Raw genomic sequence first — 26,585 nt, forward strand, 5'->3', positions numbered from 1 at the left:
TTAGTTACCTCTCTGTTATCACAGCGCTTTGAACAGTGGCTGCTCTTCAGTTACAAACAGGAAGCAATGTAACCTCATTCTGAGGCACCCAGTCTCTATAGTCAGATACAATACGATGTCATGTAGACATATTACTATTTAAAGATGTAAACATATGTTAACAACATCGGTGTTTTAATAGTAGTATTTATATTAATTTAAAAAGAAAATATTATGTGTCAGCACAGAAACAAATAAATAAACCAGCAAAAAAATAAGCTATTTCCCTCTTAAAAGACAGGAAATTTCAACATATTTCAAATTAACTCTCAGTGCTTGCCCTAAGTTACTAAAACTGAGTCAGAATTTAACCATAAAACCAAGTCATAACCATAAAATGAATACTTGTGGTTCAGTTCCCACATAGCAAGCAAGTTCCCACCATTGCATGCAAGCATGCACATTGATTTAGTATGAGTACGGTACAATTGACCTTTCTACGTGATATGGATTGTCTCTGTGAAAGGGGCTTTGGAGTATATCAGGACTATATATCTTGCATGTACGCACATTGTGGTTTTTGTAACTGTGGTTGGAAAATCAGCCGAACAACATGCAGTTGTGAAAGGGTGTCTCAGTACAGCGACATGCGCAACTGTATGTGAATGTCAATGTAAATGTGTGTGTGTGTATACTGTGTGCAGAGAGTGTGAAAAAAAGTGTTACTGAGAAACAAAATGAAGTTGACTTAGTTTGGTCAACAAATTTTTATAGTGTCAATGAATTAACCAACATACAAGAATAGAAATTAAGAATAAAACCAAGAAATGCTCAAAATATCAAAAGCTGTATTGCCAGCTTTCTATAAACACCCCTTACCTACCTATGTATGTGATGGTGTCCAATGTTGGTTATATTTGTTAGCCATTTAGCCCATGTGGTTTGTGGTTTAAGCTCCACTTTGCAAATTCAAATGTCACTCTGTGGTACATGTGGACAACAGTGGGCTTTGATATAAATCTGTCAATGAATGTGCAACACCAACACATCAGAAGAAGTCATTGGGTCTCTGGGCGGGAAAGCCTAAATGACATTACAGAATTACAACAGACCTTTAAAGGACACAGAAAGTAAATCAGCCATATAGTTCCAACAGTTTTATTTCTATGTAAATAGAATGCTTGTTTATTGCCGCACAGGATACAAAAGTTGGGAAATCCAAATGACACCATTAGAAAGACATATTGAATGGAAAACATTGCAAGAATGTCATAAAAGAAAAAGTAAAGAACACCACCCACTGCTGTGTAATAGTTCAAAGTCAAATACAACCAGCTTTTATTTGCAAATGTAAGAAACTTTTCATGAATGATAATATATATATTTGTTGCAAAAATATAACCATAAATCTGTTTTATACACGGTACATAAGAACCCACCCCACGTACTCTGCAAATTTACACGTAGCCCACATTTGCACAGTTGCCTGCAACTGTTTTAGTAACTGAAACTCTAAACTGACCACAGGTGAAAACAGTACATTTTATAATTCTGCATGTAACCATGGCCAGGACAGGATACAGCTTACACAATGACTGGGTTGCACCAATAAAGATGAATTCAATCTAAGACTAGTTCTAATCAGAGTTTAGCTGTATTCCTCAGCAAAACATTACATTGTTTGCTAGCTACCAAAAAAGTTAACAAAACATTATGCTGTTTGCTAGCTAACATTGCCAAAAAAGTTTCAGCTTGCTAAAAACAAAACAAAACTAAACAACATTGTTTGCTAGGTAATATTAAAGCAATATTTAAAATATTACATTGCTTGCTAGCTATTGTTAGCTACAAGTTTTAGCTCAACAGTTTACGAAACATTACATTGTTTCCTAGCTAAAATTAGCTAAAGGTTAGCAAAACATTATGTGGTTTGGGTTCACTAAAAAGTTTGTTAGCCTAGTTAGCTTACTCATGATGGCTCAACAGATAAGCTTGGATATCTCCTCCTTTAAGAAAAAAGCTTGTTTGGCCAAATTAATGGAGCAAGTTGATTATTATTCACAATGCTTCTTTAAAAAAAAGGCAGCCATTTTAAAGTTTAAATTTAATGTTAAAACTGGATCACATTTTAAAATCAGGGTTTAACAGAATTAAATTTAATCTAGATTCAGAACTAAACTGAGATTTAAGTCGAATCTTTCTCAGTTTTAAGATAAGTTAAAAAGTATGGTGCAACAATTTAAGTTGAACCATTTAATCAGGTTTAAAAAGAAGTCCTTGTTGGTGCATTCCAGCCTATATGTCCACACTTATTGCACATAATTTATCAACTGTCATTGTTCAATAAATGAGGCATTATACTGAAAATCAACTGAGTTACACCTTGAAGTGGGGAAAGGCTGTGTTTGAATCTCTCTGCGTCTTGCAGCTGTGTACTTGACTGGAGGTGGAGGGGGTTTGAACGGAGGCGGTAGATCCATCCTAAAGAAAAATGACACAAATATTAATTGTTATTGCTAGAAAACTAGCATGTAGCTATTATAAGTCATGTGCCTCTATCGGATTCTTCACATTTGTCAGGGTCACCCAGTGCGTGACCCTGAATAAGTGCAAGCAGGTGTACAGAATGCTTGAATGAATAGATAACAAGAGTTTTACCTCTCCTTTCTAATTTGTCTCCTGTAGAGGAAGCAAGCCACAGCGATCAATAGCAGCACAGGAACCATGAGTAACACCACCAACAGATGACTGCGTACACCATCAGTATCTAAGAAGCATATTCAGAGAAGGGAAAAATGTCATTTTGGAGGACAGCAACAGCTAAAGATGTGTTTATTGACCAGCTTGCTCTGGTGACACCCAGCAGACTCCAGCAAATATTGATAATAAATGTAAAGCTACAGTTTGAAACTTTTTGCCTGTGCGTCCTGCAGTCCTCCCCCTCAGCAGGCTGGACTCCAAGCCCAGAAGCTGACACTCCTTTTAACGAGATTTCTACCTTGAAAAGGCAATCTAGCCTGGGGCTGTGAAACCTGCAATCTGTAAAGCCTCCACATGTGTTGAAGATGCAGATGGTGAAGGCAAAGACACTGCAGCTAGGATGCATCTGCACTTTTTAAGGGGGGTCTTGCCTGTTGAGGCATTTATCCTCTGTTGTCTGCAGTTATTGGTTGCTGTTTAAACACTTTTTACTGTTTACTTTTCAGCACTGCAGCTGCTCGCCTCACCTCGTTAGCCACAAACAATGCTAACCACGCTGCTGGCAGCAGAGCAAATGATGTGCCCAAAACAATCTGTGAGCATCACTAAGAAGCCCATTTCAGGCAAACAGAGGGATGTTGGGTAATTCAGGGTCTCAGACAAAGACTAGAATTGCACAACATAACGCATTGCTGATCACACAACAAAAATATAAATGCAACACTTTTCTTTGTACTTCCATTTTTCATGACTTGAAGTAAAGTATCTGAGACTTCTGTGTTTATTTCTCTCAATTTTGTTCACAAATTTGTTCCTTTGCCTTTGCCAAGATAATCCATGATTATTGCACAGGTGTGCCTTGAACTGCTCACAATAAAAGGCAACATGCACTGCAGTTTTATCTAGAAAAAGACATTTATTAGGCATTGAACTATGGTTATATAACACAGGGCTCAAGATACTATATTTTTCCCCAGGAGGGCAAAATCATGACCCACCCTACTCTGCCTCCAGTTGGCTAACATTTGTTGCCTTTGTTGTTAGGTTTAGGCATGATGAGTGATTAGTAGGGAGGGTCATGACTTTTCCTGCCTAAGGAAAAAATTGGCATCTGTTGCTCTTTGTGAAATATGGTCTTAGTCTTAGATCTCTTACTTCAACTCATGAAAAACGGGGGCAAAAACAAAAGTGCTGCATTTATAATTTTGTTGAGTGTATATTTGTAAGTATTTGTATATTTGTATTAAGTTGTTATTACCTTCATCCTTGGTCACTGTCTCATTTCCAGTGCCCACGGTTGGGGTTGCACCGGGACTGTCAGAGTTTTCCGTAATGTTTCCCAGGGTGCTGAATTCCACTGGACTGGTTGAGGAATTAACCTCTGAATGTACTGTATGTGGTATGGAGTCATTCCTTGTCACTGTACTACCATAACTTAATGTTGTGGATAGATTGCTGGACACTGATTGGTCAGAAAAGGTGGCTGTGTTGAAAGTGTGAGTCGGGTTAATGGTCTGATCATTGGAGCTGTTGAAGTGAGAGGGGTCTGTGTGTGTGGCAGGGGATGACGTGACATCGATGTGTGTGTAAGTTACACTAGTGTCAGTGGTTGAAGGCCCAGTGGTCGGTGATGTAGTAAAGCTGCTGTCTGTTGGTTCGATCAGTCCCTCCTCGGTTACATCAGACTGTGGTGACACTGTCAAGAGATCTGGAAGTAGCAAAGCAATAAATATGCTGTCACAAACAATGTATAGTGGTGGTCTGATGTTGTGGCTGCAGTGTGATAAAAAAAATACTTTATTGGAGCTCCACAGGGTTCACTTGTTAGAGAAGAAACATCTGACAAAATTGTGCACATGGATGAACAAAATATAACCATCACATAATAATATCTTCAATTCAATTCAAATTTACTTCTATAGCACATTTAAAACATGAACTGACCAAAGTGCTTTACAAACGGTGGCAGAGGAAAACAGGTCAACAGAGTAGACAAGATAAAATTTAAATATATCATAAAGGTCAAGATGAAATTATTTGCAAGGCTGCAACGGTGCAGTATAAGGATTTTCATGTGTACTCAGTTTGTATGTGCAAGGGACATTCAAGTTAGTAACACTTTGTCATGTTGGGAAATATGCTTAATCACTTTGCCAAAAGAAAATACATGTCATTCACACCTGTATGGTAAAAATGTTGCTGGAGCAAGCTATCAGTTAGTTTAACTTACCATAAAGACTGGAATCGGAGGCAAACAGCAAGCCTGGATGTCTTAAAGTAACAAAATATGCCCACCAGCACCTAATTCACTAATTAACATCTTATATATAGTTTGTTTAATCTGAAGAAACCCAAATGAGCAACTGGGAAGTTGTGGTTTTATTGGGAGTTAGGTGCTGGAACTAGGGCTATGTCCAGATTACTATACTAACATGCTGTTTAGTAGACAATAACAATGTATGAGCTTGTTTTAGTATGTCGGAAACCTTAGTATGAAACCAAGAATACGTGCAGTGCAGGCTATATTATGGTATGCAAGCACTGGACACTTCACTAGCAAATATATCCCACAATGCAATGCAATTGTGATGACAACAACAACAATATAACAGACAAAGGAGGACAGTGACAAAGGCAGCTCTGGTGTAATGTCTCCAACCGGCAAGGAGGCTCTTAGGAAGTGATACGCTGAGAAAAGATACATACTGTTGAATGACATTTTGAGTATGTAGTGCACAGTGTGTGACTTCAGACGCAACATATTTCTTTACCAGAAGTAGTAACTCCCTGGAGTCTCAACTGGTTGTCTGGTAAGAAATAGCACGGCACATAACCTCCCACTTTGGTTTCAGTATGTATTTCCCAAAGTGTCAAACTATCTCTTAAACAAACTTCACATTTGAGTTAAGAGTAGAAAGTAAAGTATATCAGTAATGCACCAGAAAACTTTAAAATACCCAGTGCACAGTGATACATCATTAAAACATGGGCCGAGTTGGCATTTATGAGAACTCTGTGCATAATCAATAGGTAAAATAAGGCAAAGAGCTCATTCAAGAACCTGAACCGTGAAGTCATGGGCACAGATTTCTGAGACGGAGGAGTGGGCATGAATTACAAATTCAGTGGTATGTTGTATAGGTTTTCCTGAGTAATGAGTAAAGTTAATCTGCTGTGCCTTAATTCTTTTCCACCATGCATACCCACATACATAAACCTCAACAAATCCATCTTTAATCTCAGCCAAATAAATAAGCCAATTGCTTATTTACAGGCATATTAAATTCAGTATTTTTCATCCCTTTGTTTGGGCTGCTGTACTACTCCAATCTGTCCAACAGATTGTGCTCTCAACCCATGTCATGATTCAGAGACGCTGCTGAGTCTCTGCTGAGTGTGTTTGCTCTTGTGGTTTTGAAAGTTAGACAGAAAGGAAGAGCAGGAAGTGACTTGTGACGTCTGTGTGGCATGCTTTCGTCTTTTTTACATATTGAAACATGCATGAGAAACACGTATACAGGATGAGGAAGTAGACAAACTGGGATTATTTTCTGTCTTAAGCACAGCCCACTCACAGCACTATACCAAGCCATATCACCGGTGGGGGCAGACGACATGCGGTTTGGTTGTTTTACAATTTAAAACTTTGAGTGCTGTTTTAGTTCTGCTCAGCTCAGTATTAACCCCCGAATCCCAGGGGGCAATTGATTTGCAGCAAATAATTGAGAGCTTCGTTCTTAAAGTTCTGTAGTCCACAATTTATTCACAGTTACTGGTACATTCTCATAACATGGCTGGCAGCTTCAAAATCCTTTGAATCTCTCTCTTTCCTTTCAGCTAATTAAAATTAAAATTGAGCGAGCTACACTATAATAACAAAAGTCAAGTATCAGCTCTCTGGTCCAGTGCAGTTTATTAAGTCATTCAGTCTCTCGGGCCCTCTGTGAGATTGTTAATCCAGCCCTGAGGAAATGCTGAAATTGACTGCGCCACAAAGAGAGAAACAGCGGCAAAAAAAATACAGAAACTCACCTGTCCTCAAGCTCGTGGTTGCTGTTAGCACCAAGATGATAAACTCTTTGTGCAGACTTTTATATCCGGTGTTGACAGTCAGTGTGTAAGCCCCAGTGTCAGCATCAGTCACCAATAAGAGCGCCAGAGATTCATTCTCTGACACCAGCTTCTTGTTCTAGGGCAAAACAAGATTATGCAGCATATGAATACCTTTCATACTGAAAAATATGTTTTGTAGGTTTTGATGCCAGAGGTAATCAGATCATCTTGATGTTCAGTGAATGAACTGGAATAAGCAGAAAGAGGCTGATTAAGTGTTTTCTGTTACCTTTGTCCACCTGTACTGTGTATTAGGGAGCGCGGTGCATTGAATTGTCACATTTTCTCCAGCGTGGACCTCAACAGTGCTGTTCACATTGCATGTTATTTTATCTTCTAATAGAGAGAAAATGAGAGATTAATTTGGATTGACAACACAAGAATGCTCACATGAAACATGACTAAAAGGTACAGGTATATTGTGCCTGTGTCAGTGTGCAACATGACCGAGGGTGGAAGAGCAATAGGCCAAATGGAAGAAAATAAATGGGGCTGCACAAAATGGTAAAAAAGAAGTTGTATTGCAATGATTTTTGACAGATATTGCATTGGAATGATAAATTTTACATCACAACATTCATTGTCACTGAAAAAACAATGAAAATCCTGATGACGTGACATTTCTTGGGGTCTCTACTACACAAACAGGTTTTCTTACATTTGGAGAACAAGATTTGTCAACATGTTCCAACTCGACAAAAACCGACACTTTGTTACCACCCCCTCTGAGATGCTGCCGGAAAGTCTTTTTAACATTGTGGTTGTTAACGCTGTGAAATGTCGGCATTTTTGGTAGGTTCAGGCACCAAAACTACTTGGGTACATTTAGGATAGAACCATGTTTGGGGTTATAATAAGTTTGTCATGTTATGAACGTCACATGATGCCACTGGAGTGACTTGCAACACAAAATTCAGGGGAGGCTTTGTTTGCCTTCATGCACAATAAGACAGCAGCATAACTTCTTTGATTATTTAATTCTTTGTCCTCTCGAGAGTTTATAACTACAGTTTTCAGTTTTGCTACTTGAATGTTCCACATATTTGCTGCCATGATATTACTGTGCGCATGGAAACAAAACTGAGGGCAGCCTCTTTAATCATTAGTTGATTGTGAAAGAAAACAGTCACTCATCTGTAAACATACAGTAAAGAAATCAGCTGGAAAGCTTGCACTGCCTACAGAGATGAGTAGAGGTGCCAGAGAGGGTGTATAAATTGGAGAAAATAATGTTAGTGTGGGTCAGCGGGTGGATAATTTATGCAGACATGCGGACACAGGTGAACTCAGAGCCCTTCCATGCACACAAATTGCTTAATGCAGTTAACACGGTGTTCCTGGATTAGTAAGTGTAATATACTTTTATTCTACTTTTATTGCTGTTTTGGAAATTATAATCCCTCACACAACTTGTTACTATGAAAAGTAATAATATAACATTAACTAATTACTGAGCAATGCGTTACTGCGCAACAATGGTCAGTCACTATTTGACAAGCTGAGAATGAAAACAAGCTGGATTTGTGGGTCATGGCATCTCTGCAGTACTACAGTACTTTATTATAAAGCTTTTTTCTTACACATTTTCTTTTATCAAAAAGAAAAAAAAATCAGCTCCTGCAACTTGGATATTGCATTTGGCTTTATTGCAATTTAAATAATTTGATTAATTTTGCAGCCCCAGTGGCAAACACTGTACTGTACTTTACTGTGGATGAGATCTTATAATTATTACATACATTTGCTCAGAAGTAAATAGCTGCTGAAATTGGCAGAGGAGCAGGGCTCTGATGCAATCAGGAGTAATATGAAATATATGCAATGGACAATTAGATAGAAAGTTACTGCACATCATCCAAATGTTAAATCCTGTGGTTGAGGTATTGGCATGCATTTGCCTTACCTTTGATCTCTAGCACTGTTTCTCTCCTGATGGAGCCCAGAGGAAAGGTTGTAATGTCACAAATGTAGACACCGCTGTACCATTTTGTCACCTCGTAAAGTTCTAGATGGGAACCCGTCGAGTTGTTCTCAATCCGGATGGTGACATTAGGCCAAAATGACTGGACTCCATGGCCTGGGCTGTACAGGATCAGCTTTGTGTTTTTGTGTCTATCCTTATTCCATTCAATGCTGACAATGTGGAGATTGAGAGTATTGAGAGTACTGGTGTTGACAGTACAGGGCAACGTTACATTCTGGCCCACAACTGCCTCCATCTTTTCATAATAGAACACCTCAACATTCTGGAGACCTGTCAAGCACATCAGATAACATTGGAAGCATGAAAAGTGAGGAGACAAAATCACTTACACTTTGAAGTAGATATTACATACTGCAGTCCACTGGGATGCAGGGAGATAAAATCAGAGTTATACACAGAGCTATACTGAGGCAGCTTGTCACACCAGAAGCCAATACACTTTTCAAACCCACAGTGAATCCTGTCTTTGGCTGGTATATTACGTGAGCAGCAGCACATGTGGTCCAGGATTACCTTGTATAATAGAGGCAAGGAGCAGGAGGGAGAAGGCCGTTCCCAGTGCACTTCCAGCCATGTCTGAGCTCCCCAAACTCATTACGATCAATCAGGCTGAATCCATTGAGGGATTCAGCAAAGAGAGAAACAGTAGACTGTCGACTGAGGTTAAAGAGTCGGGCAAAGACTGTGAGACAGAGAACAGGATGACCTATCTTCACAGGAAGCCACACAGTAAGAAGTGAGTGAGTCATCTGTGTAGCGCTGAAACTTTGTGGTGAATACCTCCGGTGCTAAGCAGATTTGCAATAGGCGCAAATCTTTGCAGTGTTTATCACAATTTATTCTTATAGTCAGGGTACAGAGAACTGACTCATTTGGTTTTAGATTACCTCACTGATCATCTGAATCATCCAGGAAGAAAGATACCAAGGGAGCACAAACAAGACTGAAAGATTAATTAATGTTTCTTTGAATAAACTTCACTTTTATTAATTAATTCAAAGCATGCACAGGTTGAACAATTGTAAGTCACTTGAGGTTAAATTTAGTTATATAAATATGTGAATCATGCTTTTGTAATTAAGTCAAAGTTTGATGTAGTACAGCATCTTTATGAGCAAACTGTTACACTAAATATACACGGAAGGGATAATGCATGTCAGGGTTTATTTCACCATGATGACCAACTCACTGTAAATTATACTGCTTTTTAGACAGCTACTTAAAAAAAAAAAGTTCTGCCCCTTTTTCTCTGTGCCCCAATTACAGTTGAACAAGTTTGGTACCTGCTGGAACCTCAGCCAGCCTTCTGGTTGGCTTTCTAACTGCTTTCTAACTAGCTAGCTAACAGCTGATGTAGATTGGCTAGCTGTTTAGCCAGCAATTTGCCAACATTAGCTAACTTAATATGTGACTATATGTCAGTTTTAAATATCCACCACCAACATCTTTTGACCATCTTCAAACTTACTTACTAGACTTAGGAAGGGTCAAGTGACCAGCCAAAATCAAGTATTTAACAAAGCCATGTAATTAAAAAAAAATCAGTCAAATCCCGAACACATGAAGACACAAAGCTGTCACAATTTTGTCTCAATGATATAACTATGTATATAGATTTCTATTGGTCAACAATTGAGGAAAGGTGAAAACGGTCATTGTAATTTTGTTATTTTCTGGATGGGTCAATGCCCGTCTCCAAAATAAGGGCAGTATTAAAAGACGTGACTATCTGTAAGTCCATTCGTCCAAAAACTTGATAAGTTGACTGTTTTATATTATTCGGCCTGCAGTTTACAGCTTCGTGTCGCCTTCTGTTCTTGTTAGTGGTTGATGTGTCAGAGCAGAACTTAACTATAAAGCTTGTTACACTTGCGGCTGGAATAAAGAGATAAAAGAAAATATTAAATAACAGTAATTCTGGCAAATGTGATCTTATCGCTCCAATTAAATAATTTGTTTACCCTATTCTGTGGAGACAAGCAATATTATTCCTCCTGTAAGACATTTTGTCACAACACTGGATTTCTAATGCATTAATTCATTCTTCAAAGAATTGAATCATTTGTCTGCAGCTTTGAGAGAGATGGCTTCATCTAACTACACCTAATTAGCACAGATCACAAGAACAAACTGGGAAATCTGCTTGAATCTTCCAACCAAAGGCGACATCTTTGTGTATATCTAATAGGCTAGGAAAATGCTGATGATAAGTCAAATGTTTTTGTAAAAAATGTCCATCAGAGATTCAAGATAAACCTGCTGATGATAAATGGGTGGCAATGTTTTTAAAGCCATTTTTCAGTATCTAATCAGAAAGAAAGCTATATTAACCGCTATTAGTATCATAAAATGCTATTATCCAAAACAGCTTTCATTCTTTTCATCTATCCTTCACCATATTATGAGCTCTCCCCTTTTATTTATTATGAATACTCCCTGTGGACCCCTGCAATACATTTAGATGATTGATAATTTTACTGTTGTACTCTGTTTATGACCTTTATAATTTAAATTGGGGCTTAGGAAAGTGACTGCTCTCTAAAGGGAGATTTCTATCAGTATTCTGTCAGTGTTTTTATCAAAGTGTAAGGGGACCTTGCTGCATTGCTCCATTTGATAAGGGCAGCATCATTTCCTTCGGGGGAAGTCATGGAAGTCTCAAGGATTTCTGTCAGAATGTAACATCACTGTGACGACTTCATTCAGTGGTCCAAGAAGAACAAGGAGAAAAAAATTTAAGGCATTTGGCCGACAGGCATTATTGTAGCTTGTAATCACTTCCCCATGTTCCAGACAGAGAAGTTAAATAACTAGTCTCATACACAATTAAATAATAATGGATAAGAGACCTAGTGGCCTTGGCAGGCTCTGATTTCTGCTTTCTTTGGTGTAATGAGAAGGAAAGAAAGTGCTGTGACCTGCTGGTGCACCCTGCGCCCCCACCCCTGCACACACTAATAGTTCCACACCGAGGTCACGCCTGCGCTCAGAGTCTCCAGGGCTCCTGGATACACCTGTGACCTGCAGCGAATTGCACTTTTTTGCAGCACGTTGCACCAGAACACTAATTATCAGCCCTGTGTATAGATATTTGTGTGTGTGAAGTGTGTGTGAAGTGTGTCTGCTGACCTCAAGGGGGTGTGTGACCAGTGTTAGCACGTATTCACACATGTGACGCTGCTCATTTAACCACATTCACTGCTGAGTTTTGCTGCAAGGCAAGACAAGTTTGATTTCAAGAGACAATGTATTATTAAAATCTGGGCATGTTGTACAGATTGTCTGACTACAAACCAGTCAGAGCCCTTAGAGGCTTTTTTTAAATGTCATACTGCTGCTCTGTACAACAAAGAGTGTAACTTATACTACTTTAACATTCTAACTTTCTGATAAGACATCATGGCCATGCTTGTTTTTACAGGGTGTGTAGCATTGATACTCAATGTATGGTGATAGGATGCTGAGATCCTGCTGACCGTTTTTAAATTAACAATGAAAATTAAATTAATTCACAGTAGGATATTTTATTTGTCTATACCAATTAGTAAATGTTCAATAATGTCACTTGACTATTACTGAGGAAGTTGCGTATCAACCTAAAAACACTAAAAGAGCTTAAATATGCTATTCATTCTGTCTCTGATAGGAACAATTTATGTTTATAATTTGAGTGACTGAAGGCTGCAATGAGGAGAACAGACAGCCCAATTAAACTGTGAAAGTGCTACTTTTAAAATGTCTGTTAATGGGAAGGTCTGTAACAATGATGGTTGGGTGGATATGTTATGGACCATTACTGAATTACACTGTTAACATGATTTGTAGCAGGTAGAATTTACCATTCACCATCTTATGACTTTGCTCTTAGTTTAGCAGTTTAGTTTACTAAATAGTAGATGGAGCCTCTGTGATGTCACACGTAAGGTTTTGAGGAGCCGTTGTGAAGCTCACAGTGCGGTGGCTCTGTCTGTTATCATCTAGGACAGTAGTTCGTAGGGATGCATTGATACCAATACCAGCATCAGGTATTGGTCAAAGAATGTCTTCAGGTACTCATACTCGTACTTTACTCAGGTGAAAAATAGCCGCCCACACAAGCAAATACATAAGGAACCAATATGATGCAGATGCGGACGCATGCTGCCGTCATTATCTCACTGTCCTCAACATCATCCACTAAAGACTGCAGCGACTTTGGCAACTGTCTGTAAAATTCCATGTAAGTCCATGTGAAACTGAAATAATGTCACAGAGTGCAGCTGTAGACCGCAGCCAATAAGTACTGGCGGGCATAAAATAGTTGAATACCTCGACTAATTAATCCAAAGATGAAGAAAAAACACAGCTGCCACCAGTCTGTAACCCTCTTTCCTTGGTAATAAGCTGCCACAACTTCTCTTTGTGTATTCTTCTTTATTCCCCTGTTAATCTTCACCAAAACAGCCTGACAGCACAGCACACCCAACTTCACTCTTTGGGGTTCACAGCAGGGTACCTGTCCCCCCCGTACAGTGGCAGGTAGGAACTAATTAGCTCTTAGACAAGAGGGACATGAAGAAGAAACTTAAATACTACACATGTAAATGTGTAATTAAAATACTAGTTAAAGTGCTGTAAATGATAATGAAATAATTAAAATATGTAACACTATTAACAGTTAACTTAATGCTTTAAGTCCATAATGATGTTATGAAATTATTAGACTGAAATATATCATGTGCGCAGTAAACTGCACAGCTTAATAAGGAACACAAATCTAGCAAAGTAAGTCACTACAAATAACCCAGAATTGTTATGTGTACAGTAACTATGGTTACACCTGCAGCAGGAAACAGCAACAACAATTTGTTACATTTAGAAAGTGTTGAAAATAAAACATTTTTTTAAAGTTACTGTAAGAACTGTAATGGTATTATTAAGTACTCGTATCGGTACTCGGTATCAGCAAGTACAATGTAAATGTAAGTACTTGTACTTGGTGTGAAAAAAGGTGGTGCTGGTGCATCCAAAAACACATTTCCTGGTATTCTCCCCCCTCAGAAGCCAAAGAAGTTCTCATTCCCTACTGAAAATTGACTTTGTGTTGGTAGCTAGATCACTGGAAGTGCTTCTGCATTGGCACACCAGTTAAAGTATGAGGACCAGAAATGAGAGCTGTTCAACAGTTTGTCTCCTGTCACAGGGTAGTTGACTGACAGAGATGATTTAAGGGCTATAAGGTAAATGAAAACATGACCAATCAGTAAACGAATGTCCTCTAATAAATCTACCCTAATCAATAGTTCTTAAACTAAAAGTGAACTGAACTTTGTTGTCTACTTGCCTGCTTATACCGTATTTCTGCTCAAGCCTGCAGTAAAGGTCATTACCAATGATTCGTGTTGTTGCATTTTTTCCAAAGGTTGTCATGTGATCAGCACAAAAGATAAACATGCAGCTGAAGCAGATGAAAATCAAACTAAATAAATCAGAATATTGGGAAAAGTTAAATCACATGGCGCTAATTGGAATGGCAGGGGACGATAAATGTCACTACTTTTGTTAAAAAATCTTTTTGCTTTTAACCCTACCTTTTGACTTGTGATGCCACACAAAATCTCAGAGAGATTACCAGAATCATGTTTTGGGAGCCACGAATGGACTTACAGATAGTCACGTCTTTTAATACTGCCCTTATTTTGGAAAGGGGCATTGACCCATCCAGAAAATAACAAAATTACAATGACCGTTTTCACCTTTCCTCAATTGTTCTGCCTCTTGTGTTCCTTATTACCCCCAATATTTGGGAAAAAGTTCAGTTTTTCGTTTGAAGAATAAATGGATGGGTACAAATAACAAACACAGCGATAAGTGGGCAACATAAAACTCTGAACAACTTTCTGAAAGCATGAAATTTTGCAGACTGTGGGGGAGCCTGAGTGAGGGAGGGAAAGACAGATTGAGAGAGCCATTGTGGTGGATAAAAATGAGTTTTATAGCTTGTCAGGACTGTACACAATGAGCCACAGAATTAATGGTTTAAGACGGTGAATAGTGTATGTGGGTGTAAGGTGGGATAGCAAAAACGGAAATGTAACAATTTATTCATTACTCATTCACTCACCCACCTTGTAGAAAGAATGACACAATGTGAAGCAACAGCAAAAATTGTAATGAACTGAGCAGTAAAATAACTGAACTAATTATAGCCAATGAGAGAGCATCATATTCAAACTATTTTACTCAAGGTAGCACGTTTATGAATATGTAGTCAGCCTCGAGTTATTCAGTGGGACCAAACATATTAAAATCTATTACATTACACATTTCATCTGCAGTGGGCTTGTTGAAGGGTGTTATCAGTTACGGGCAGCCATATAAGCTCCTCTGCCCTTCAGGCTCATTTCTACTTAATGTTAGATACACAAACAGATATGGACAAAACAGAGCGGTACTGGTAGTCATGTGGGCAGTGTAGCCAATAGGTCAAGCAAGACATGACCACAGCAGAGGCGGCTTTAGAGGGGTCCCATGGCAACAGCCACCCCTAAAACATGCCTTGCCACCCCAGCTGCCACAACAGTTTTGGACAATCTGAATCAAATTAATAAAAAATGTGGCTCTGTACTGTCAGATTTACTGCATTAATTTTAGATAAGAGCTGCAACAATTAGTCAGTCAAAACAAATCTAGTTGACAATCGAAGTTTCAGTCATTTTTCAAGAAAAAATATTAAACATTTACTGGTTCCAGCTTCTTACATGTCAAGCTTTGCTGCTTTTCTTTGTCATTTATGGTAGTAAATAAGGAATCCCTGGGTTTTGGATTCTGGCTGGACAAAAGAAGACATTTGAAGACATTTTTGGACATTTTAAAGGCTAAACACTTCATCGATTCATCACGAGAATAATCACCAGAGGAGTGGATACAGAAAATAATTATTAGTTGCAGTTGACTGGATTTACTTGAAAAATAACATGTTAAAAGCATAAATTAAAGCTGCAGTGGGTAGAAAGCCTAGAAACAGTAGATTGTTGAGTCTCATGTTGAGGTAGGTTTCATTTTCTTCATCCTGAGCCCCTCCTATCAGATGAGCAGCCCGCGCGTTGTGCGTAATAGAGCAGATACCTGACATTACAAACATCAACAGTGTGGAGAAACTACATCTCAAAACACAGAGATTCAATTAGAAGTTAAAGGTACTGAGAGCTGAACATAAAACGTACAATCTGAGCTCCCCTCCTGACAATAAAGGATTCTTCATCAGATCGATTCCATTGTTTCTTCCTCCAGAAGCTCCAGTTTGTCACTGACCCTCTCATCCAGAGCTCCCCAGCTCTGAGCAGCTGTCCATCAGCTCTGTGTCTCCGTCTCAATAATACCCTCTTGCCACCCCATGAATATTTCTCTATATATGCCTGACCACAGGATTTTAACATTAAAAGTATTAGAAATGACTTTCATCTCAGTTAGTGAAAAGAAATCTCTCTCCACATCTAACAAATAATGTATTTAATGCTTGCACAAGCCACCATCTACAATGCTGCTGGTCACATCGTTTAAATCATATGCATCTTTTTTCCTTGGTGAGTGGGCATATATAAGCCTTTAAATCTTTGATCCATTGAGGGCAACAACACAGAAAAACCAAGACACAGGCCACTTAAACACAACAAAAAGAAATGGATTTAATTGGGGGGAAACTTAATTTCAGTTTGAGGTCACTCTCTTTCATTACTACATACTTTCATGTTTTCACAATGGCTTCCTAAAGCTCCTAATAAAACTATACTTAGAAATGCACTATTGCTTGTCTCAGAGCAAATCGGTGTTCTTTAAAAGCCATCAAAATGCCAGCTTAGAGCCGATAATCCCCAATTATCCCCTGGATATGAATAAAATATCTACCAAACAAAGCATAGAGGCTGAATAAAAGTGAATGTGATGGCAATGTAGGACTTTGAAAGCAGAAATGTTGTCACCCCCTCCCCCCCATTGCTATTCTGCACAACAAAAGAAATGGCATCCAGCCACTTTCCTCCAGTGGTGAAGAGGAGTTTATTTGTGGTATATCTAAAATTGTTTTTGAGCTTATGGAGCCACTAAAACAATAGCTTCAAGTCAGATTTCCTCTCTGTGAAAGGCGTTAAATTCTCTTGTTTATCTTAATTCTCTTTATTTCCGCTACTCCCTCCGGTGGGTAAGACATGCTTCCATTTCTACTGTCTTACGCATTTTCACTGATCAGTCTGACACTACAAGTAGTTTTCACAAATTTGTTGGGCTGGAAGTACTGGGATTTGTTAATTTTTGTTGTAATACAGAACTGCTGTCTCAAGGCTTTTTGCTTGAATGCTAGTCCCTGGGGGATCTGATTTAGCGCACTGAGAAAGAACTAACCCAACAGATGAGAACCTCAGGCTCCAACTGTTCGCTCATTCCCACTATGGTATAGTTGGCTCCATCCCGTGTCTGACCCCTTACTCCACTGTGTACTCTTCCATATCTTTCCCCATCTTTAGCTGTCTCTCTATTGAATGTCATCCATTGATTAGATTTGAATGTGTCTCAGCTCTCAAGAGACAGTCTTATCACGTGGAATTTGTTGTAGCCATTATTGATAAAAACCGAACCTGTGATTTGACCATTTGAGCTGCTCCCTTGGGAGGAGATACTCATGGAATACAACTGCTTATAAGTAGCTAGTCTTCTAAATTCGTAATTATCTACCAAATTTAGCAAAATTCCTAATTAGCAAGGAAACAAATGTATATGTGCAATGTAAAATGAGAATTTATTTGGAATCCACAACACCTATTTCTCAACTCTGCGACTCTACAGAGCTGTATAGCCTCTTTAAGCTCATTGTGTAAATATTATGGTCAGCAGATTTACTGCATTATTCAATTGTGCCAAACACTGTGTACTATATTTTCAGCACATAACAACAGACAGCTTAGCAATTAGTCTCAGGTAAATCTAAATAAGTAGGCCTAACCTACATGCTAAAATCTGCTAGGTTTTTCTGTCAAGTTTGAAAAAGGCATAATGGACTATTATCTATCCATCCATCCATCCATTTTCTTCTGCTTATCCAGGGTCAGGCTGTGGCTGCAGCAGGTTTAGCAGGGTATTCCAGACGTCTTTCTCCCCAGCAATGCTTTGCAGCTCTTTCTGCAGGATCCCGAGGCCTTCCCAGGCCACATGAGATATGTAATCCTTCCAGAGAGTTCTGGGTCTACACCGAGTCTCCTCCCAGTAGAACATTCTTGGAAAATCTCCAAAGGATGACATCCAGGAGGCATCCTAATGAGATGCCTGAGCCATCTTAGCTGGTTCCTTTCGACGTGTAGGAGCAGTTGTTCTACTCTGTGCTCCCTCCGGATGTCCAGGCTCCTCACCCTGTCTCTAAGGCTGAGCCCAGTCTCCTGGAGGAAATCATTATTATAAAGTCAAAGTGTCTGCCTTGTACAGCAGCAGCTGCAGAGAAGCAGAGAAGCAGATGTCAGATTTCAAACGCAGACTGCGGTTAGTGAGTTAGTTTAGTCAGTAGTTATTTTTAAGTTGGGTATTCGACAGTTCCAGTAGAAATAGATACCAATACCCAACTGAAAACAAATTTGGCCTCTGTTCACTGTAGGCTAATTCTAGATGTTGCTAGCTGACCGATGAATATGGTTGTACAGTCTGAAATCTACTTTAACAGGAATTTTATAAAGCCCAAACATCACCAAACAGTCGTGGGGTGTTTGTTCGTGAGTATACTATTGTTCACTACATTACCATGAAAGAGTTAGGTGATGTTAATATGTCAAAACTAAGGTTAACACAGCTAAAAAAGGTAGTCTTGACAAGGAGCAAACATTACAGCCAGTGTTTGTGTACTGTTAGTGTTATTTTACAACTTTTCTGTGGACATCAGCAGCAGTTGTTGGTGTCAGAGTGGGGATGTTTGATAGACCTGCAGTCTGAACTTTCACAATGAACCAACCTCTGAGGCATTCATATCTTTTTTTGTCCAGTGTAATCAGCAACACCAAGTTTATCAACTGGTGGGAAAATTCCCTCACTGCCGCATCCCTAGCCACTTGTATCTGCAACTTAATTCTTTCAGTTAGCACCTGAAGGTCACCACAGGTGAGGTTTGGAACATAGTTTGACAGGTGAATTGAAAGCATTGCCTTCCAGCTCAGCACTCTCTTCCCCATGACGGTCAGGTACAACGCCCAGATTACTGCTGATGTCACACCAATCCACCTGTCAGTCTCTTGCTCCATTTTATCATCACTCATGCACATGACCCAGAGATACTAAAACTGTTTGAACTCCACTGTTTGCCAACAGAGAACCGTAGCCTCAGACGTGGAGGTGCTCACTGTCATTGCAGCAGGTTCACTCTCCTTATCCCAGCTGTGCCTTGGGAACAAGGGGCAGCCTTGCTGGAGTCCAACACCCACTGAAAATGTGGGTTCACTTTGAACATACTTAAGCCTGGCCTGGTTTAGATTCTGACCCACGAAAACAAAGAAACAAAAAAACAAAAACATTGTATGGTACAAATGTGAGAAACACAGTTATTGTTTTCTAGCAAGTTGTGCTACTTCAGAAATGGTTGTTGAAGTCTTGTCTGCACATGCTGCAGCCTTCACTGTTTCTGTAGGGAAACATGTCGGTAAAGCCCAAGACCTTATGGAACATCTGGACTGATGTGAATAGAATCTCTTCTGAGTTCGCCTCAGCAAAGTTACAGATAACTTCTTAGGAAAAGCCTCCAGGTTGCACGATCAAGCTAGTAACACTTCCTGATACTGACCCCTCACTTCAACTTGTACTTTTCCATGTCTTTCCCTTCAGCAGTCTGTTGCAGTCTCTCTCTTGAAAGTCGTCCATTGATTAGTTTTGAATGTGCCTCAACTCTCAAGAGACAGTCTTACCACACATGGAATTTCTAGTAGAAAAAAAAATATTATCAATAGACTTGGCCCGTGATCATACTGTTTCAGCTGTTCCCTTGGTTGGAGATATATGTGTGTGGAAATTTTGTGTGCACATGCAACAACCATAGCTGTTTCTGCAGGAAACATGTTAGTAAAAAACAAGATCTTGGTTTAACTTCCTATAAAAAGCCCCCAGGTCATGCTATCAAGTTAGTAACACTTCCTGCTTCTAAGACATGAGTCTTCACACACACACACACACACACACACCACAAACAAATACACACGCAGCTTGTGTCTGACAGTTGTCACTGGGGTATTTTGTCTGCTATTATCTATAATGACATTTGAGAGGGTTTAAGAATTTGACAACATGTCTGGGGACCCTGAGAGTGTACACTGAGGGTCAAGATTAGCAGAAGAGGGTGCATTTATGCCCATCATTTTGCTGGAATGGTGACAAAGAAAAGAAATCTAATCTTGCTCAGAAGTGTGTGCGTACAGTCCATGTCTGTGTGCTTTAGTGTGTGTGTACTTCCTTGTGTTTTTTAGGGCAGGGGACAAGTAAACAACTCTCCTCCAGCTTTTTCCTTCCAATCCTGTCCAATTCAATCTAATCATAGAGGCAGTATTTGTACAACCACGTTGGCTCCCAGTGTGCACTACTTATATTTGATTGTCGCTTGATGTGCCCCAGTTGTTATTCAGTGTGTAGTGGAATTAGCAGCAGCATGTGTTTTAGCAAAGTAATAATTTAGGAGAGGAGGGCAGGTTTTTTTTGTTTTGTTTTTTTTTACACAAACCTGATATAAACAACAAAAGGTTCTTCTTTTAAACCTTTTCTGTGCTACGTCAACATACAACCACACAGTCATGTGAACATTGTGACGTGAGTTTTATAAACACATAAAACAGTGTTTTTTGTTAGTTTTTGTCACATTGAGTCCTCCTTATTGACCCTGTCCCACCCCAACAGCAAACTTGGTATCATGCAAAACATCAGTCAACTATCTAGTCGTGTCTAGCAGGAAACCCTAGATTTCTAAGTATTTTTGTCTCGCTGAGTTTGAAGCATATCCACAGTCGTCCGAGGATAACACCAAGCACAATTTTATTGTTTTTGTCTGTGTCTGAATAACTAGTATACTTACTCTAAACCCTCCACATCTATACATACAGACAAACAATAAGCAATAGTAGCCTATATAGGTATAAAACATGAATTCATTTATATGAGTAGCATTTCGTCCATTTCATTTTCCTATCCGGACATAAGTCAGGAGCAGCCTTAATCCAAGCTGGGTTAGCATGACTCTTATCCCTGCTTTCCTCCACTCTTCTGAGATGGTCTGCAGCGGTGCATCCAGCTGTGTGGTTGAAAGATGCCAGCTGCATTGTTGATCATCACAAAGGCTCTTTAATCCAAACCCCATGTTTCCTTTCCCAGTGCTTATGAGTCATTGGCGATACGTTTCAGCGATAAAGCTGAAAACTAGCTAAATTTGAAGGACCTACTGGCAGCAACATCTACATGTGCCCTTGTTGAGATAGCAACCACATTTTGCAGGTGGTTAAAGATGTTGCTGGGGTAGCTCTAAAAACAATGTATTTAGTTACATCATAAGTTAACTAATGTTCGCAAAATGTTTGTTAACTAGACAGCTAATGATTGATGCACTTGGGTACTTACTTGGTGTTTTACTAACATTAGTTATCAGTTGTAACTAGCTAGGTAACAATTGATGTAGACTAGCTACATCAGTTATGGTCAGTTAGGCCTTCTCTAGTGTCAAATTTCATGTCACACTTTACATTTTGTGAATCAGTTTACCTCTGAAAGATTAAAGCAAATGATTGATATTATGCATTTTTATACAATATGTCTTATCCTACATTTTCTTTCTAATAACAATCCAACTAATTGCTGATTTCGCTCAAGATTGGTTTCAATTTATTTCCAATTTAAACATGAAAATTCTGGTCAGATCACATGGCTCACATGATAGGAGATTAGGAGCTGTGGCTCAAGCATATTCCACTTTTTCCCCCTTTCTATTCTGTCATTTAGCTGCATTTTATATCCATCAAATATTCAACTGATTGTATGATGTATTCAGTGTAAGAACAGCACAGAATCAGTGTTTCACTTCCTGACCTTAATGAAGGTCAGTGGTTATGAACAAAGACGAATCATACTAGTCTTGTGGCATGAAAAAGTGCAGACTCGGCACTCTGAGGTTTCTGAGGTCCAGTCTGACTTGCGGAGGTGAGCAGAGTGATGCCAGCTAGGCAGCAGTGTTTTGGAGTGACATAAGGTGCTGCTGTGCTGGCATGGCGTAACGGAGTCACATTGAGACATGACTCATTATCCTTGTGGCTAATTTCACTTTCACTTCTTCAACCATCCCCTCCCATTAGTCGACATGATTATCTCCACTTCAGCTCCCTATGACTGACAGATCGACTCTTGTAATATACCATTCCTCATGACCGCTCATTGTATGAGCAGCTTTAAGAGCGGTGATTAACATCTCCTCATGATCATTCCATTAAGTTTGATATTAAACATCAAGATGTCAGTTTTAATGTTGTTGATAAGAGGAGGCTGAAAAAAACAGAATGGAGGGAAAAAAAGAAAAAGTAAAACTGAGTTTATGCATTACCTCACCAGTATGTAATACATGAATATTTCAAAATGACCATTCTTGTCACAACCAAGAGTTTGTATGTTTAAGAACATGCTTGGTATTTATCATGTTCACTCTCTTAGTTTAGCATATTACAGTATTAACATTTTCTAAACAGCATCACACACGAAGGATAGCTATTTATGCCAAACATTAGATATGCATATATGGATGGATGGAGCCTTCTGTCTTCACTCTGTGCTCATATCATCCATATTTGTGCCTATTTCCTGAAAGCTTATGGATAAGGACAAAATGGAGTAGTACCTCTGGTAGTTGTCAAAGGCAGCGTAGCTGTGTAGCCAATAGTTCAACCAAGACATGAGCACAGAACACAATGAAGTTTTAAAATTCCTACAGTATTGGAGATGACATTCATCGTCAGTTAGTGAAATGAATTCACAGTCTTAATGTTGACCACCACCGTCTACAGCGCTGCTTCTATTTTTGCTTCTTACACAAGATGTTCATTATCACAACTTCCTCCAGCGACGCCATTTTTGTTGGTGTCAAAGACTTTTAACTCTTCTTCCTTGTCGTGACTTTTGACTATGAGCAGCGCCCTATAGTGCATGTATTACTTAACATTAATTGTTAATGAAAAGAACGCATCGGAACAAGTATTTTGGTCGACCAAAGTATTGGACAGCTGGACAATTTTGACCTGATTATGGCATTAGAGGAAATGCTCACCAAAGTTATTATATTGTTAGTCAGACTTAGGATAACAGGAATGTAACAAAATTCCATGGCAGCTAAAACAAATTGTCAGCCTGTTGTCACTGAAGCAAAACATTTCAACCCTGTTATTACTTTGCCCACTGGACCTTTGTATAATTGTCAAAGGGACCATTTTTGCTCATTGGTGTTTGATGAAAGGGTCACAGATCCACAAGAGCCTTTCCATCAGTGGTTATAGAGACATAAAAGGTATGTGTGCATGACGGCTCTATTCCACCTCCATCCCTAAGCTATGGTAGTACACTGCCAAGAACCCTGCCTCCATCAGGGCCAAGATGGTGCTTTAATGACACCGTATGCCTTGTTGTGACTTTGTTTACAGAGAGGATATTCCTCTCACTGTAGGTTCCTGCATGCATGCCACATCACTGATGAGCTTCAGGCAAACGTCTTCAAATTTGCCTACGCAGTGTACAATTACAGTTTACTTTGCTTAGACTGGAAAGAAAGTGGGCAAGGCATGAGAGGATTTCTGCCTTTATGCTACTCCGACAGCATAATTTCTCTCAAGTTTAGTAATTGTCACTTTTCATGGTTTGTGTACTCTCAGACTGCTAACTACTCTAAGAAAACTAACTTCATCATGGAAGGGTCTCTGGCCTGATTTTCCCTCTGGGAAAGCAGAAAGTAGAAAATCAATCTAAAAATGAAAAAATAAATTGTGGGAAAAAAAAGCTGGCAGTAATTTAAACATGCTGTTTTGCAGTTTTAATAGTCAGTAACCACCAGTAAGGTCCTTTAATGTTGAGAGGAGAGGAGAAAATAAGCTCTTTGCTCAGAAACCTTGATGTGACACTGATCTTCTTTTATTAGATTCTGTGACTGATAAATTTCTGCAAGTTTGTAACAGCTCAAACAGCCATAAAGTCACCTACGCAAAGTCAATAATGATGCACTGTCTTACCAATGCTACTTGCTTCTTGTCCTTGTCATTGGTGATATTCGTGAGGGTGCACACCAATAAACATAAAGACAACAGAACATCTCATGGGTTGATGGTTACATAACAGACCTACACAATATCACAAAAACCTCCAAGTTAAATAGGAGTCGTGCTCTCTTCATCTTTAAAAAGCCGCTAGAGACAGCAAATGGGACGTCAAAGACGATTACACATTAGACATCTCAGTATTACAAAGCGGGATCTGTGTCTGACTCCTCTACCCACATCAAGCCTGCTTATGCAACTACCACTGTTCTTGCTCAGGCAAACAGCCAGTTAGTTAGCTCGTAAAGCACAGCAGCAACAGCAGCTCCAGTATCCACATACTGAGAAATAGCATGGTCATGGTATGTGCATCCTGACTCCCAGCTGGTTGGCTGGCTGCTCCATTTGAACTGTAGGCTCCATGCCAAAGCAGCATACGGACAACAGGAGAGTGTACTCACACATAAAAAAGAAAAAAAAAATCAAAGAATGTGTTAAAAAATACCCACTAAGAGAGTGATTTGAAATCAACGACAGTATGTTCTCAGACCTCTCCTCTCTCTTGCCTTGATTAAAAAGATATGAAAGAAAGTTTCAAGGTTGCTTTCAATCCTTAATCATCTGCCTTCTTGCCTCTTATGATTACAGAACAAGTTGATGGTCCAAGCCAAAGGGTTTGACTGCTTGCAGTCATGAAAATACTGTCCAAGACCAATCACTGTTAATCATGGAATGAAATATGACATGACAAATGATAAGAGAAAGATGGTACAGTTTTGCCATATTTGAAAGTAGCCTGGCATCACTAGGCTATTCCAGAAATGCAAATTAATCTGGATCTCTTAGATCATTTCCGATTGACCTACAAGTGATAAGAGCAACGAAACGTGACCTGCAATCAATGAGAGCAATGAAACATGGGACGTAGGGCTGAGTGATGCATGCGAGTTTGTGGCAGTGCTTTATCTGGTCAAGCAGGAAAACATGGGTGCCTGGTCACAAACTTTCAAACACATATTTCTTCTTGATTCATATTTGACCAGCAGCTGCATAGTTTGACAGTTTTATCTGAGTTTCTTGAGCCAGCATTGTGCTCGATATGTGCGGCACTTAACTTTTGAAATCTGGACTGATGATGCTCCTCTGTCAGTCACCGTGACAAACCCAGCCCATATTAAATGGTTGGCAAGCATTGCATGTATCCGTCTCAGAAAAGAAAAGCCCTCAGGGGCTTGGAATTGTGCATGAGTGATTTCTCAGTTTCCTATCTAAGCTAGCCTTGCTATACCCACTGGAAGAGCCTTTCCTCTTTTCTGGAGCCATTCCTACTTTGTGAGTTAGTGTGCTAAACTAACAAATTCTAAACAGGTGTGGGGATGGGCTATTTGTTAGCAAAGCTATATAAATATACCATTACCTGAACTAAATGGCAGGGAGGGCAGCTATTAGCGAGCTAAACATGCACAGTGCAGGAACAAGCATCCCAGGCAAGGACTAGGGATGGCTTGATACCGTTTTTTCATGTAGTATACTCATATCGTTAGTGCAGCCTTGAGTATCTGCTGATACTGATACTTACCTAATACTGTCCTTTTCCCTCTCTTAAACAGCTGTTAATAATTAGTTTGAATGGATACACTTTGCTTTACTCAGTGATGTTATACTTCAGAACCTTAAGCAGCATTTTTTTTTATTGGTCAGCACCATTCAAACGTTCAAAATTAAAAATTATTTTCACCTGTGTTGCTTGTGACACATCTTTCTCTATAGCATGTCAAAGCCCAAAGTTTGGTTAAGCATTTATGTGATAGTTGATCCTAATGAATCATGTCTTTCTTTTTTTTTCAGTAACCAATCCAGTGATTTTGGCCAGTATCAGGCATACCGATTGTAAGTATTGGATTGGTGCCATTACTAGTAGGGAAGGAGCTCACCTCCCGTCAGACAGTTTAATCACTAGCAAAGGTTCTGTGGTGATCAGAATAAGTGAAGTAGTTTGCATAAAGATTGAAGAAATGATACTGTGTGGTGTGTTTTATAGTCCCAGGGGAAGGTGGAGCTTCCCCTACCTGCAACAGTCTCATTGGCGTTGACAGTTGTGTTGAAAACGTTTCTTTAGTTTGGTCTCATGAAGCTGCAATCCCCGTACTTATGAATTGTACCGAACAAAAGAGAACCAGGACGACTGGAAATCTGCCCGAACAGTAGAGTGGCCAGACGTATCTGCCAGAGCAAATGAAACATAAGCTTGCAGACTTGTCTTCACAACAAAGAAGTCAGAAATAACCAAAACAGTGTTCAAGAGAACAAAAATAACAATCTTATATATTCCTAACTACACTGTTACCTTTTATCCTCTTATTACAGAAACACAATGGCACCTGAATTAAGTTTTACTATTAACATAATAAAGAAACATTATTAATGAAATTCCAAAATATTCCTCTGTTGCATACCACTTTCCTGTTTGTGTGGCACTTGCTTCCAACAAAAAAATGTTGCTTGGGAACATAATGCTATACTGTTACCTTGCTTGA

General features: G+C 39.2%; 1 protein-coding gene across 2 annotated transcripts; it reads right to left on the reverse strand.

Moving 5' to 3' along the window:
• Positions 1-2,112: 2,112 nt before the first annotated feature.
• On the reverse strand, positions 2,113-9,493 carry LOC146319041 (uncharacterized). Of its 2 annotated transcripts, XM_084731268.1 has the most exons (7): positions 9,290-9,493; positions 8,696-9,046; positions 7,022-7,128; positions 6,712-6,868; positions 3,938-4,387; positions 2,638-2,746; positions 2,113-2,460 (listed from the first exon to the last, which is right to left on the reverse strand). In XM_084731268.1, exons 1-7 carry the CDS (start codon positions 9,369-9,371, stop codon positions 2,313-2,315), a joined length of 1,404 nt encoding a protein of 467 aa, XP_084587394.1. In that variant the 5' UTR covers positions 9,372-9,493; the 3' UTR covers positions 2,113-2,312. The 2 variants fall into 2 exon arrangements, with proteins under 2 accessions (XP_084587394.1, XP_084587393.1); XM_084731267.1 differs by lacking the exons at positions 6,712-6,868; positions 7,022-7,128.
• Between the last annotated feature and the right edge of the window lie 17,092 nt (positions 9,494-26,585).

This window comes from Lutjanus erythropterus, chromosome 11 (assembly GCF_056507025.1).
Source record: "Lutjanus erythropterus isolate fLutEry1 chromosome 11, fLutEry1.hap2, whole genome shotgun sequence".
NCBI lineage: Eukaryota > Metazoa > Chordata > Actinopteri > Lutjaniformes > Lutjanidae > Lutjanus > Lutjanus erythropterus.

Coding starts and splice junctions, on each gene's coding strand:
- LOC146319041 (XM_084731268.1), bottom strand. CDS start 9,371: ATGAGTTTGGGGAGCTCAGACATGGCTGGAAGTGCACTGGGAACGGCC. Junction 4,388..6,711: donor AACCACGAGCTTGAGGACAG/GTGAGTTTCTGT, acceptor TGCTACTTCCAG/ATCTCTTGACAGTGTCACCA. Junction 2,461..2,637: donor AGACAAATTAGAAAGGAGAG/GTAAAACTCTTG, acceptor ATTTTTCTTTAG/GATGGATCTACCGCCTCCGT.